Here is a 13,863-nt window from a genome sequence, read left to right as displayed (position 1 = left end):
GAAGGAAGAACTTCTTACATGTGTTGGGAAGGTGATATAAATATTTTATGTTTTCATGATCTTATAAATGGAGGCAAGGGTATCCTTTTATGATCAAGGTAAGAATTTATGTTGGAATGGCAATTGAAAGACAACTGACAACTAACAAAAATGAAGAGGGCTGGACACAGTGGCTCATGCTTATAATCCCAGCATTTTGAGAGGCTGGGGCAGACAGATTGCTTGGGCCCAGAAGTTTGAGACCAGCCTGGACAACATAATGAGACCCTGTCTCCACAAAAATAAAAATAAAACAATTAGGCAGGCATGGTGGTGTGCACCTGTAGTCCCAGTTACAGGGGAGGCTGAGTTGAGGGGATCACTAGCCGGACTGTTGAGGCTGCAATGTGCTATAATCATACCACTGCACTGTAGCCTGGGTAATAGAGTAGGACTTTGTCCTTATTTAAAAAAAAAAAAAAAGGATGAATCATTCTTGCTCAGTTGGGATGATCAGAAATCCAGCTGCCTAATCACCTTTTGCTCAGAAAAGTTTTTATGGCCTGGGGTCTTTCAGCAAGCATGTGAATGCAACAGAATCTTTGAGATAACTGAAGCTTCCTTCTTTGACTAGCAATATTCAGGTAGAAGTGTTTCTAGAATTCTAAAATTTCTTTTTTGATATATATATATATTTTTTGAGACGGAGTCTCTCTATGTTGGCCAGGCTGGAGTGTGGTGGTGCGATCTTAGCTCACTGCAACCTCTGCCTCCCAGGTTCAAGCGATTCTTCTGCCTCAGCCCCCTGAGTAGCTGGGACTACAGGCATGCACCACCACGTCCTACTAATTTTTATATATATATATATATATATATATATATTTTTTTTTTTTTTGGTAGAGATGGGTTTTCACCATATTGGCCAGGCTGGTCTCAATCTCCTGACCTCGTGATCTGCCACCTTGGCCTCCCAAAGTGCTGGGAATACAGGCATAAGCCACCACACATGGCCTAAAATTTTAAAGTTTTAAACACTCTTTTTGAGGCTATTACTTCACCTTCCCCAGGTGGCTTTATGAGCGGAGTCCGCAGAGCCCACTTCCAAGCTGTGAGCCTCTGCCCTGCACTTCATAGTGCTCTGCTGGCTCTGGCATTTGCAGTTGAAAGAGTTCTAGAGAAAGGGTATTATCAAGGGCACTAAGGGCCAAGTTCAGCATTCATTTTAAAGTATTGTAATCTTTACAAGGCTCCAGGTTCTTGTTTTCCTCTAAACTGAACAGTGAATTTCCTAAAGACAGACATTCTAAACATCCGTCTTCTCCTTTGTCTGTGTATCCCTGGCTCTGAGTGCAGGGTCTTGCGTATTCAGTGGCCATGTGACGAGTGAGTGCACGGAAATGTTTGGGGGACCGCCTTTCTGCTGGAGGGTTTGAAGGCATATAATCCTGCTTTTTGTCAGAAAGTTGTTGGGGTGTTGGCAACAAATGTAGAGTTAGAAGAATTCCAATCAACATTTCCTTCTTTTCTCTCCCCTCTTCCACACACTTCTTCCTCTTCTCTCCATCTGCAAGACAGTGGACCTCACTGCTTCCTGAGATGCTTCCCACATGCAACCCTTTCAGTAGGTACACCCCAGGATCCCCTTCAGGAGACACTCGCTCCCCAGCTTCTGGAGCCATTGTTCTGAAGGATTACGCCGGCACTAGAATCCCTTGCCTGTCTCCACCAATGGGAGGTATCTGAAAATTACAGCCCTCCCCTGGGGTCAGGTCACATCCAAGGACTGTTTGATGTGGGAATTCCAAGACCTGCACCGACTTCAGGACAACTCTGAAGAGCTATTTTAGTACTAGAGCTCTCAGTGGGATCCACTAGGCCTTCTTTTATGGCCGCAGCATAGTCCACCTTCTCCCTGCCAACCCCAGTGCCTTCCTCTCTTGCTGGTCTTTTTGCCAAGAGCACTTCTCAATAAACTCCCCTGCACACACATTTCTAATCCTGTCTCCCCCAAAAGCCGACTTCAAACAGTGAAGCACCAAGTTGGTCTGCCTTCAGCCCCTGTCTCAGCATATAGGCAGTGCTCAGTACGTGTTCATCACAAGACTGGACTCCTCCTACACCCACTCTCTTGCTATTATGACAACAGGTGAATAAGTCACCCAGGCAGAGTTAGCCAGAAGAAGTTGTGAGTTGCTGGGAAAATGGGTGCTAAATCATCCTCAAACCTAATCAGCAACAGAGTCTCAAAGCTCTTGGGGCCATGAGAATTTGTATGGGCAACCAAAGTGTACCTCTGTGAATAATAGAGATGACCACACATTTCTTGACTCTCTCCATCAAAATGAAGGGTCTACGCCCCCTCCACTGGAGTCTGGGTGGAGGAACCTGTGAATGCTTTGAGCAATGGAAGACGGCAAGTAATGCTGTGCCCATTTCCAGGCCCCAAACTTGAAAGATTGGCAGCTTCTAATTCCCATCTTTTGGAATTCTCTCTGGGATTCTTAAGCTGCCAAGTAAGAAGGCCTACTACCCAAGACAGCCATGTGTGGGCACTCTGATGGCACTTCCAGATGAGCCAACCCTCTAGCCTCTAGCATCCCCAAGGTGCCAAACATGTGAGTGAAGCTGTTTTTGTCAGTCCCAGATCCATCTATCCACCATCCAAATACCACCTCCTAACCTCAGTCACTCCTGCATGGAGAACAAGAATCACCAGCCAGTGTTTGAACAAATTTTTCACCGATAAGATCATAATACAACAAAATGGTTATTATTGTAATTTTTGATGCAGCAATAGAAAACCAGAGCAACCCCATCCTGAAATCTCTCCAACACCTCCTTTTTACCCTCTATGACCTCACTGGGAACACGGCAGATAAAGGAATGAGTATCTCCTGTCCATTTTACTGAAGTGAAGGTCCAAGGATCTCAGCCCTGACAACTTGCCCAAACTCAAACATTTAGTTTGCAATGAGCCCAGAAGTAAAACTGATTTCATCTGAGCTTTTCTCAAGTGTATTTCCATTTGATAGGCAGTAGGGTTTTGTTTTGAGAAAAATGAAAAGGTGGTAAATAATTATTTAAGGAAACCAAATACTAGGGGAGGATGATCTCCCAGGCATGGTTCAAAAGACCACACACCTCTGCCTCTTGGTCTCTGGAAAATAAAGTCTTGGGGAATCTGGGTCTTAACTAAAACAAGACTTTGGAGGCTGGGCACAGTGGCTCATGCCTGTAATCCCAGCACTTTGGGAAGCCGAGGCAGGCAGATCACGAGGTCAGGAGTTCGAGACTAGTGTGGCCAACATAGTGAAACCCCATCTCTACTAAAAATACAAAAAATTAGCCAGATATGGTCATGCGCACCTGTAATCCCAGCTACTCAGGAGGCTGATGAAGGAGAATCACGTGAACCAGAGAGGCAGAGGTTGCAGTGAGCTGAGACTATGCCACTGTACTCCAGCCCAAGTGACAGTGCGATAATCCATCTCAAAAAAACAAACAAACAAACAAAACCTCGGAAGTAGAGGTGCACCTCCTAACATGTACAATGACCTGAGGCCATGATTTTGAGGAAGTAGGACTAATTCAGATATATTTCCATATTGTCTCCAGAGATAATTCCTAAGTGTCAGAATCTGTGTCCAGATTTTCCGTTTGCAGCATGTGGCCACTAGACTTATCCAAGAGTTATTTTCCTGACTTCTCAAGCTAGGATTCTATTTTGAGGTCTGCTCATTGAACAATTACTTACTACTCAGAGTTCTGAGTCTATGTGGCTCCATGGACTGTACCATCTAAATGCCACCACTGTTATGAGGATTCCCATGTTATGAGAGCTACAATGTGAATAGCAAAGATCTTACCTTACCTCCTACTCTCATCCAAAAAAAACAAACAAAAAAAACCTCTTGGAAATAAAACACTTCATTAACAGATAAGCCAAGAAACCATATCAGTGCTCATCGTCTCCAGATGATCACCATATCTGGATTCTCTGAGAGACGGAAGGAAGCTAAGATGGTTGAGTCCTTACCGTGTGCACATGCCACAGATTTACACGCATGGTCACAATTTCCATGGTATCCCTACGAGATGGGTCTCATTAGCTTCAGTTCACCAATAAGGACACAGAAGCTGGGAGAGGGTTAAGTACATTGCTGCAGGTTTCCACAGCCAGCAGGAAATGGGAGAGAAGAGTAGGAGGCGGGCAGTGATTCAAACCCAGATGTGTCTGTATGAGGTCAAAGCCCATGAAAAGCAGTAAAAATTTCAGGTTAAAATAGCCTGAAATAATAGTTAGCTATACAAGAAGACAAAATTCCAGTCACCAATGAGGTGGAAGAGTTTTATGCCCAATTTAAACTAGTACGCTTTGTATTCACATAGATGTAGTGTCAATGTCTACCCTTGGAGTCTACATTTCTCTATGTCGGTGAGGTTATTGCTGCCTTACTTGGAATCTTACAACTCTTGATGTAATAAAATATGTGATTTATTATGCAAGCAAAGTATTGGACCCCATTGTTAAGTCTATATAAAAAATACAAAAATATTTATTTACATACCTACACAGGTGTGCCCATTTGAGTAGCTGGGCCTGGACAGGTCATTGTAGGCTGGAGAGGCCGAGGACTGAAGAGACAGGAGCAGGAACAGAGGTGCCACCGTAAGGATTTTCCAGGGGGACTGCATCTCCGAGCTATGCACTCCAAGTGATCACCTGGCTACAGAAGCTCCCAACTGAGGGATGCTGGAGCCGAGGCCGCAGAATCAACTGATCTGTCTTTGCTTCTCTTCTTCACTCTCTTTGACACACACACCCCACCCTCTCACATACACACTTTTCAATAAGTGTGAAGTGAAGAAAAGCACACATAAACACTCACAGACCCACAGCTTGCTCTTGAAACAGCCACACACGAAGAGCTGGAGGGAGTCTCTGGTGTGCAGTTCTGCTGAGGTAAAAACTGCAGGATAAAGAAAACCCAAGTTGCACAGTGGCGGCACTTCCGTGCTCCCTGGCTCAATGAAGTCAGTGACCATAAACCCTGTGAGCCTCGAGGCTGGCCGGAACTGATCTGTGGGGTTGGTTAGGAGGCCCTTCCCCTTTCATTCTTGCGAAACCAAACAAAGCTAAAGCTAAAACTGAGAAGAAAAAAGAAAAAAAAAACTAAGCCACAAGCACACAACCCTTTAACAATTTGATCAGCAGCACCCAAATATTGTAGAAATTATAATTGGTTTTATTCAGAACTTATTTAGTCTTGTTTTCAAGAGCTTTATACGGTAAGGTTGTGATCCTTATTTTGTTGTTAAAGAATATTCTGGTTAAATAATATCTTTCCTCTGGAGAAATTGGGTTATTCCTTGAAGGGTCAAGGCCTTTTATTTGGTGTGCAGAAAATAAGCAGTGCAGAAAATAATGGGCAGTTAGCATGGTGGGATTTTAGATCTAATGAGAAAAGACATGGGTTAGAATTAATCAATTCATAGTTGCTAGGCTGTGCACAATGCATCTTTTTTTTCTCCAGAATTTTGAAGTGCATTTATATTTCCTACCTGTGGATGATTTGTTAAGAGACTGATTTTCTGCTCTGAAGAATAGAACTGAACACTGTCTTTCTGAGGAAAAAAAAATCGGAACCAGATCCTATTTAAAAGACATATAATCTAAATGCTTCACTCTAAAATAAGATACAACAAAATCATATGCCATTTTCAGACAAGATAAGAGGACAGGGCCAAAGTACCACAGTCTAGATAAGTGTAGGAGGTCTTGTGATTCTGTTTCTCTCTGCTTAGGCTCTGAGGGAGCTTATTACAAATTTTGAAATATTATAGAAGCTATCTAAATTGTTAGCAATTAAAAAAATAGCATTTGGAGTAGCAGGTAAAGTTTTAGAGTAGCATCCTTTCCAGGATGTAGGAAATACCAATTTTTATGGTTTGAAGATTTCTTGTGCAGCCATTAGTCTTACAAGTACCGATGGGGCTACAATTCCCAAACCTGCAGCAGAGATAGCACAAGCCAGAGTGTTTCCCTAATTACACCCCCAGCCCGATACCGAGGATACCGCTGGGCGTCTTGAGTCACCCATGGGCCTGTGACTTCCTCTGAGTCAAAGGTGCTGCTCTTCAGTCCTTCACTCTGTGACAAAGGGGAGCTCTGGGGTCACTAGGACCACCACTGGGGTGAGGCCTAGAGAAGTTCCAGAGACTTCCAAGGGAGGCTAAATAAAGGACTGATTAGGAACTCAGATTGTGAAGATGGAAAGACTCATGTTTACATCTCATATCTACTGTTTATTCTGAGTAATATATTAGACCAGTGATGTAACTTCCCCCCCTTCGGTGTCTTGTTTTTTTTTTGTTGTTGTTTGTTTGTTTGTTTGTTTTTTGAGACAGGGTCTTGCTTTTTCATCCAGGCTGGAGTGCAGTGGCGTGATCACAGCTCACTACAGTGTTGACCTCCCCGGTTCAAGTGATCTTCCCACCTCAGCCTCCCAAGCAGCTCATTTCTATTGGGATAATGGTAATACCTGCTCCATTGCACTGCTGGAAGCACTCAAATAGATGATGTATCCAAACTGCAAAGCAGCATGGCTGGCAAGAAGTAAGTGCTTAGTGCATCTGGCTATGACCCTAGCGGGAGTGTGATGAAACCTGCACCCCAGGCCAGCTTCAAGAGAATTCCAAGACACCCACGGTAGTTGTAGGCCAACATGTCACACATGGGAAACGGCGAGGACAGGAAAAGGGGGCATTTATTGGATACCTTCCAGGTGTGCTGCAGCACTCCAGGAGTGCATGGTCTAGTTTGTCTAATCCATAGATGGGTGAGGACTCTCCTGAGGGCTTCTGGAAGAACATTTGACACAGGCTTTGGGCCTCTTGAGGCTCTCCTGGTCTCAATGTATAGCTGTGAGCAGGTCTGGAAACTCTTAGAGTGAGAGGGATTTCTTGGCATGCAGGAAATACAAGTTTTATGCCCTTCATCGCATGTATGTGGACCAGGCAGTGCCATTCACAACCATCCCAGGGATGGTCAGCTCTGAAACTCTCTGGTGTGCTCAGGCTTCGGGGCTGGTCACAGTGGACATCACTGACTTAGCTGTACAGTATTGAGCAAGCCCCTTCCTGTTTCCAGAGGTGAGAGTCCTCAGCTGGAAAAGGGAGGTGAGACTATCTATTTTGTAGGAGTATGCTATAGTAATACCTGACACATAGGTTTTCAATAAATGGAAGCAATTTTCATGCTTGGAGAGTGAGTTCTTACTGGGCAAGATCAAAGGAAGAATGCAGAAATCAGAAAGTGATTTTGCCAACAGAAGCTGGAACAAAGTGCACATGCGCACAGACCACTGAACAAAACATCCCTCTCCATCACCAGGATGGAGTGGACCCTCCCATTTGCACAGGTATCCTTCACACTGGCTGGTATCATTGCACCTGACAGGGCTTCCTTGGCTCATCGAGTACTGAGTGCAAATGACTTGGGATCTCTCATAGCTTGCCAAAAAGCCCTGGACCTACCTGTGGTTTAGAACAACTAGTCAGGCCCTGGAGAATGTTCCTGCAGCCCCCCACTGTCAGATGTTCCAATTTTGAATCATCTCAAAATCTGCTCTTGAAAATGAGATTTCTTCCCTGAAGCACTTTGTTACTGATTTCACTCAGACAGCTCTGATTCAAACCACTGCTTTCCCGTGTGCTGCAGGAGGCTAAGGCTTTGTGATCCCCAAGTGTTGCACCTGTGGTCTAGCTTGTTCAGCATGAATACGTTTCCTGAATATTTTTTGACCGCATTAGCCTCAACCACTTCATCCACAGCAAGTTCCTTAATCAGAAAAAAAAAAAAAAAAAAAGAGGTAGGTGATGGGAGATCCTGTAAAAGCTGGCACTGTCACCAACACGCATCTTGTCTTAGGCTTTCTCCTCTCTCTAAGGCCCAGGTCCACGCTGCCCTGTTACTCCTGGCTACCCAGGACTGTGTATGGCAGTCCTCAGTTCCCATCTACCAAAACCAGGCCCTCTGCTGCTCCTCTCCTCCCCAGTCAGAGCTTATTAACGCTAGCCCCGTTCTATTATGTTCTGCTCTCTACTAAGGACAGAGTAAATTAACCCATGCTGAGGATGCATGGGAGCTCATTAAAAGAGCTCTGGACTCAGGATAGGGGGCCTGTATCAGGGGCTCCCCTCCTAGTAGCTGTGTGCCCTGGGTAAGCTGCTCTACCTTTCAGAATACCAGTTTATTTTACTATAAAATAGGGCATATAATGTCAATATTTAGGAAAATTGTGAAAATTAGAGAGACAACATGAATTTAAAAACATAATATTAAATGTTAGATGAATGTGAAGCTGACAATGAATTCACATTATTCTTCTCAAGTAGCACTGAAATTTGGGGGGAAGGTCTTTAAATCAAGATTTAAAAAATGGCTACATAATAACTATATATTTCTGGTGTACATGTGACATTTCAATACGTGCATACAATGTGTAATGATCAAATTAGGGTAATTAGGATATCCATTTTAAATATGTATCATTTCTTTGTGTTGGAAACATTTAAAATTCTGTTTTCTAGCTATTTTGAAATATACACTGAATTGTTGTTAACCAAAGTCACCCTACTGTGCTATTCAACACCAGGACTTATTCCATCTAACTGTATTTTTGTAGCCATTAACCAACCTCTCTTTATTCACCCTTTCGCACCCTTCCAAGTCTCTGTTATCTATCGTTCTGTTCTCTGCCTCCATGAGATCACCTTCTTTAGTTCCCACAAATGAGTGAAAACATGCAGTGTTTGTCTTCCTGTGCCTGGCTTATTTCACTTAACATAATAACCTCCAGTTTCATCCATGTCAATGAAAATGACAGGATTTCATTCTTTTTAATGGCCAGATGGTATTCCATTGTGTATATGTACTACATTTTCCTTATCCATTCATCCGTTGATGGACACTTCAGTTGATTTCATATCTTGACTACTGTGACCAGTGCTGCAATAAACATGGGTTTATACTACAAAGTATGTCAGTATACCTTTCCAATATACTGATTTTCTTCCTTTTGAATACATACCCAGCAGTGGGATTGCTGGATTATATGTTAGATCTATTTTTAGTTACTTGAGGAAGCTCCATACTGTTTTCTATAGTGGGCTGTACCATTTATGATCCCATCAACAGTGTGCTAGTGGTGCCCTTTCAAAGCATCATTATCAGCATCAGTTATTTTTGTCTTTTTGATGATAGCCATTTTAATTGGGGTGAGATGATATTTTAGGGTGATTTTGATTTGCATTTCCCTCATGGTTCATGATGCTGAGCATTTTTAAATATACCTGTTGGCCATTTGAATGTCTTCTTTTGAGAAATATCTATTCAGATCATTTGCCCATTTCCTAATCAGGTTTTTTGCTATTGTTTGAGTTCCTTATATATTCTAGCTATTAATTCTTTGTCAGTTAGGTAGTTTACAAATATTTTCTCCCAGTCTGCAGGTTGTCTCTTCACTCTGTTGATTGTTTCCTTTGCTATGCAAAAAGTTTTTAGCTTGATGTAACCTCATTTGTCTATTTTTGCTTTTATTGCCTAAGCTTTTGTGTTCTTACCCAAAGAGTCTTTGCCAAAAACAATGTCCTGAAGCATTTTCCCACCTTTTCCTTCTAGTAGTTTTATAGTTTTTCAGGTCTTGCACTTAAGTCTTTACTCTGTTTTGAGTTGATTTTTGTATATAGCGAGACATTGGGGTCTAGTTCTACTTTTGAGCATATGGATATCCAGTTTTCCCAGCACTGTTTATTGATGACATTGTCATTTAGCCAATGAATGTTCTCTGAGCCTTTGTCAAAAATGAGTTGGTTGCAAATACGCAGATTTATTTCTGGGTTCTCTATTCTGCTCCATTGGTCTATTCGTCTGTTTTTATACCAGTACCTTGCTGCTTTTGTTACTGTAGGTTTGTAGTATGTTTTGAAGTCAGGTAGTATGATGCCTCCAGCTTTGTTCCTTTTGTTTTTTTTTGAGATGGAATTTCACTCTTGTTGCCCAGGCTGGAGTGCAATGGCAGGATCTCAGCTAACTGCAACCTCCGCCCCCTGGGTTCAAGTGATTCTTCTGCCTCAGCCTCCCAAGTAGCTTGGATTAGAGGTGTGCACCACCATGCCCAGCTAATTTTGTATTTTTAGTAGAGATGGGATTTCACCATGTTGGCCAGGCTGGTCTTGAACTCCTTACCTCAAATGATCCACCTACCTTGGCCTCCTAAAGTGCTGGGATTACAGGCACGAGCCACCGTGCCCGGCTGCTTTGTTCCTTTTTCTTTGGTTATTCAGGCTCTTTTTTGGTTCCACATAAATTTTAGAGTTGTTTTTTCTATTTCTGTGAAGAATGCCATTGGTACTTTGATAGAGATTGCATTGAATCTGTAGATCACATTGGGTGATGAACATCTTAACAATATGAATTCTTCCAATCCATGAACATAAGATATTTTTCATTTTTGTTGCGTCCTCTTCAATTTCTTGCAACAGTGTTTTATAGTTTTTATTGCAGAGATCTTTTTAAATCTTTGGTTAAATTTATTCCTAGGTATTTTATTTCTTTGTAGTTATTATGCATGGGATTGCTTTGTTGATTTCTTTTCTAGATTGTTCAGTTTTGGTGTATAGAAGTGCTACCGATTTTTATATATTGATTTTGTATCCCGCAATTTTTACTGAATTCATTTATTGGTTCTAATAGTTTTTTGATGGAGTCTTCGGGATTTTCTAAATGTGAGATTATGTCATCTGTGAACAAATCTAATCTGACTTTTCCCTTTCCAGTATAGATACCCTTTATTTCTTTCTCCTGCCTAATTGCTCTATTTAATTTCTTCATTGACTCATTTGTTGTTCAGGACTTCCAGTACTGTGTTGAATAAAAGTGGTAAAAGTGGCAACTTTGCCTTGTTCCAAATTTTAGAGGAAAGCCTTCCAGTCTTTGTCCATTCAGTGTGACATTAGCTGTGGGTCTGTCATATATGCCTTTTATTATTTTGAGGTATGTCCTCAAACCAGGTTGTTAAGAGTTCTTAATCATGAGGAGATGTGAAATTTTATCACATGCTCTTTTTTAGCATCAGTTGAAATGGTCATATGATTTTTGTTCTTGATTTTGTTAATGTGATAGAGATCACATTTGTTGTTTTGCATGTGTTGAACCATCCTTGCATCCCTATGATGAATCCCACTTGATTATGGTGAATGATCTTTTTAATGTGTTGTTGAATTTGGTTTGCTTGTATTTTGTTGAAGATGGTTGCATTTATTCTCATCTGAGATATTGACCTGTAGTTTTCTTTTTTGGTTATGTCCTTGACTGGCTTTAGAATTAGTATCATGCTGGTCTCATAGAATGAGTTTGGAAGTGTGCCTTCCTCTTCAACTTTTGTAATAGTTTGAGTGGGGTTGGTATTATTTCTTTTTTAAATGTTTGGTAGAATTCAGCATTAAAACCAGGTTCTGGGCTACTCTTTGATGGGAGACTTTTCATTACTGCTTTAATCTTGTTACCCATTATAGGTCTATTCAGATTTTCTATTTTTTTCATGATTCAATTTTGGTAGGCTGTATGTGCCCAAGAATGTATCCAGTTATTCTAGGTTTTCCAATTCATTCACATACAGTTGTTCAAAATAGTCTGTAATAATCCTTTGTATTTCTGTGATATTAGTTGTTGTGTCTCATTTTTCATCTTTACTTTTATTTATTTGGGTCTTTTTTTTCTTAGTCTAGCTAAAGGTTTGTCAATTCTGCTTATTTTTTTTTTTAAACTAACTTTTTGTTTTATTGATCTTTTGTATTTTTTGGTTTCAATTTTGTTTATTTCTGCTCTAACTTTATTATTATTTTTTCTGCTAATTTGGGGTTTGGTTTGTTCTTGCTTTTCTAGTTCCTTGAGGTTTATTGTTAGGTTTTTAATTCAAAATCTTTACGCTTTTTTGATGTAGGAATTGCTGTAAACTTCCCTCTTAGAACTGATTTTGCTGTGTCTCATAGGTTTTGGTATTTTGTGTTTTTATTTTAATTTGTCTCAAGGAATTTTTTAATTTCTATCTTAATTTATTCATTGACCCAATTGTTGTTTAGGAACATGTTGTTTACTTTCCATGGATTTGTACACTTTCCAATGCTCTTTGGCTATTGATTTTTAGAAAACTAAAAATTCCATTGTAGTTAGAGAAGATACAGTGTTCTTGGTTGATAGGTGGCTTCTTTTAGTACTTTGAATATAGCATCCCATTTTCTCCTGGCCTGCATGGTTTCTGCTGAGAAATCTACTGAAAGCCATATTGGAACTCTGTTGAATATGAGATGTTTCTTTTCTCTTGCTACTTTGAGTATTCTTTCTTTGTCTTTGATTTTTGTTAATTTGCTTATAATGTGCCTTTGTGAATTCCTCTTTGGATTGAATTTAAGTGGTGACCTCTGAGCTTCCTGTAATTGGATGCTGTCATTTTTCTCTGGATTTGGGAAAATTTCAGCCTTATTTCTTTAGATATGCATTCCATGCCTTTCTCTCTCTCATCTGCCTCGGGAATTACTTAAGTCTACTTAAAGAAATTACTTCACATGATTACTTCACATGATGGTGACCCATAATTATCATAGGCTTCTTCACTCTTCTTTCTTTTTTCCTTCTCTGATTGGGTTATTTCATAGGTTCTGTCTTCAAGCTTTCTAATTTCTTTCCTCTCTTTGGTCAAGTCTACTGTTGAAGCATTCTAATGAAATTTTTTGGTTTTTTTAATTAGAATTTTTATTTATTTTTTTAAACTTGTTCCTATTTCTTTGTCAAATGTCTCACTTTGTCCCTGAATTGTTTTTCAAATTTTATTTAGTTTCTACCTATTTTTTTTTATGATTCTCTGAACTTCTTTAAGAGCATTATTCTGAACTATCCGTCAGACTTTTTGTAGGTCTTCAATGCTTCCAGGTCCATTGCTGGAGCTTTATTGGTTTCTTTTGTTGGTGTCATATTCCCCTGAGTTTTCACAATCCTTGCATCTTTGCATTGACGCCTGTGCATTTGAGGATGCAGTCATATCTTTCCATTTTTGCAGTTATTCTTTGGTGGTGTTGACCTTCACTTCTTAGTATTGGTACTTAAACACTGGCCTGTTGTTGCTTCCTGTTCTGGGAAGGACTTATAATGAACTCTGAAACTAAAACACTACACTAGAACTAACTAATTGCTTCGTCATTGATTTTTGGTTTGGGGAAGACTTACAACAAATGCGAAAACTTAAACACTGCTCCAGAACTAAATTGTTGTCCTGTTGTTTCCAAGTCAGGTGAAAACTTCTAGTGAGCACTGCATATTAAATGCTGCCCTGGAACTATATTACTGTCTTGCCATTGTTTCCTAGTCTGGGGAAGACATAAGTAAGCACCAGAACTTAATCCTGACCTTTCAGTTGTTCCTAGCCAGGGAGAGGCTCCAGCAAGCACTGGAGCTTTGTGGAAAATCCTGCCAAGGATTCAGGCCTTCCTGTGAATCATGTCCCCTGTGGTGCCATGGTGCTGGCCAGTCTCTTCAACATGGTGTCACTGATTGGGGTGTGATTAGCTGCCATGATTCATGTGCCAGTCGCTGTGATCAGCCCCTTGCTCTTTGTCCCCAGTTCATGCCAGGTGGCTCAACCCTCCTGGACTCCTAGTGCTTCCCATAGGAGAGGACCAGAATGTGCTTCCTGTGAAGATTCCCACACTGCTGGGGAGCTCATACATTCATCTTCAATTTCCTCCTCTCATCTTGGAAACTGTGAGTCTAGGGAACTCCCCTGTGAGTGCATTATGCCAGGCTGGGGAAGGGGTTTGCAGTTTGAA

At 41.0% G+C, this 13,863-nt stretch overlaps 1 protein-coding gene across 6 annotated transcripts in view; it reads right to left on the bottom strand.

The window, feature by feature from the left end:
- AOAH (acyloxyacyl hydrolase) overlaps positions 1–4,981 on the bottom strand; it is a 206,425-nt gene extending 201,444 nt beyond the window's left edge. For all 6 annotated transcript variants that reach the window (XM_074035229.1, XM_065542124.2, XM_074035228.1 and 3 more), the window contains exon 1: positions 4,548–4,981. In XM_074035229.1, coding sequence (XP_073891330.1) covers positions 4,548–4,674 — 127 coding nt within the window. In that variant the 5' untranslated portion in view covers positions 4,675–4,981. The remainder of the gene's footprint in view (positions 1–4,547) is intronic.
- Positions 4,982–13,863: the final 8,882 nt, after the last annotated feature.

This window comes from Macaca fascicularis, chromosome 3 (assembly GCF_037993035.2).
Source record: "Macaca fascicularis isolate 582-1 chromosome 3, T2T-MFA8v1.1".
Classification (NCBI taxonomy): Eukaryota; Metazoa; Chordata; class Mammalia; order Primates; family Cercopithecidae; genus Macaca; species Macaca fascicularis.
The sequence above is the reverse complement of the archived record's forward strand: the minus strand, read 5'-3'. Positions and strand labels throughout refer to the sequence as shown.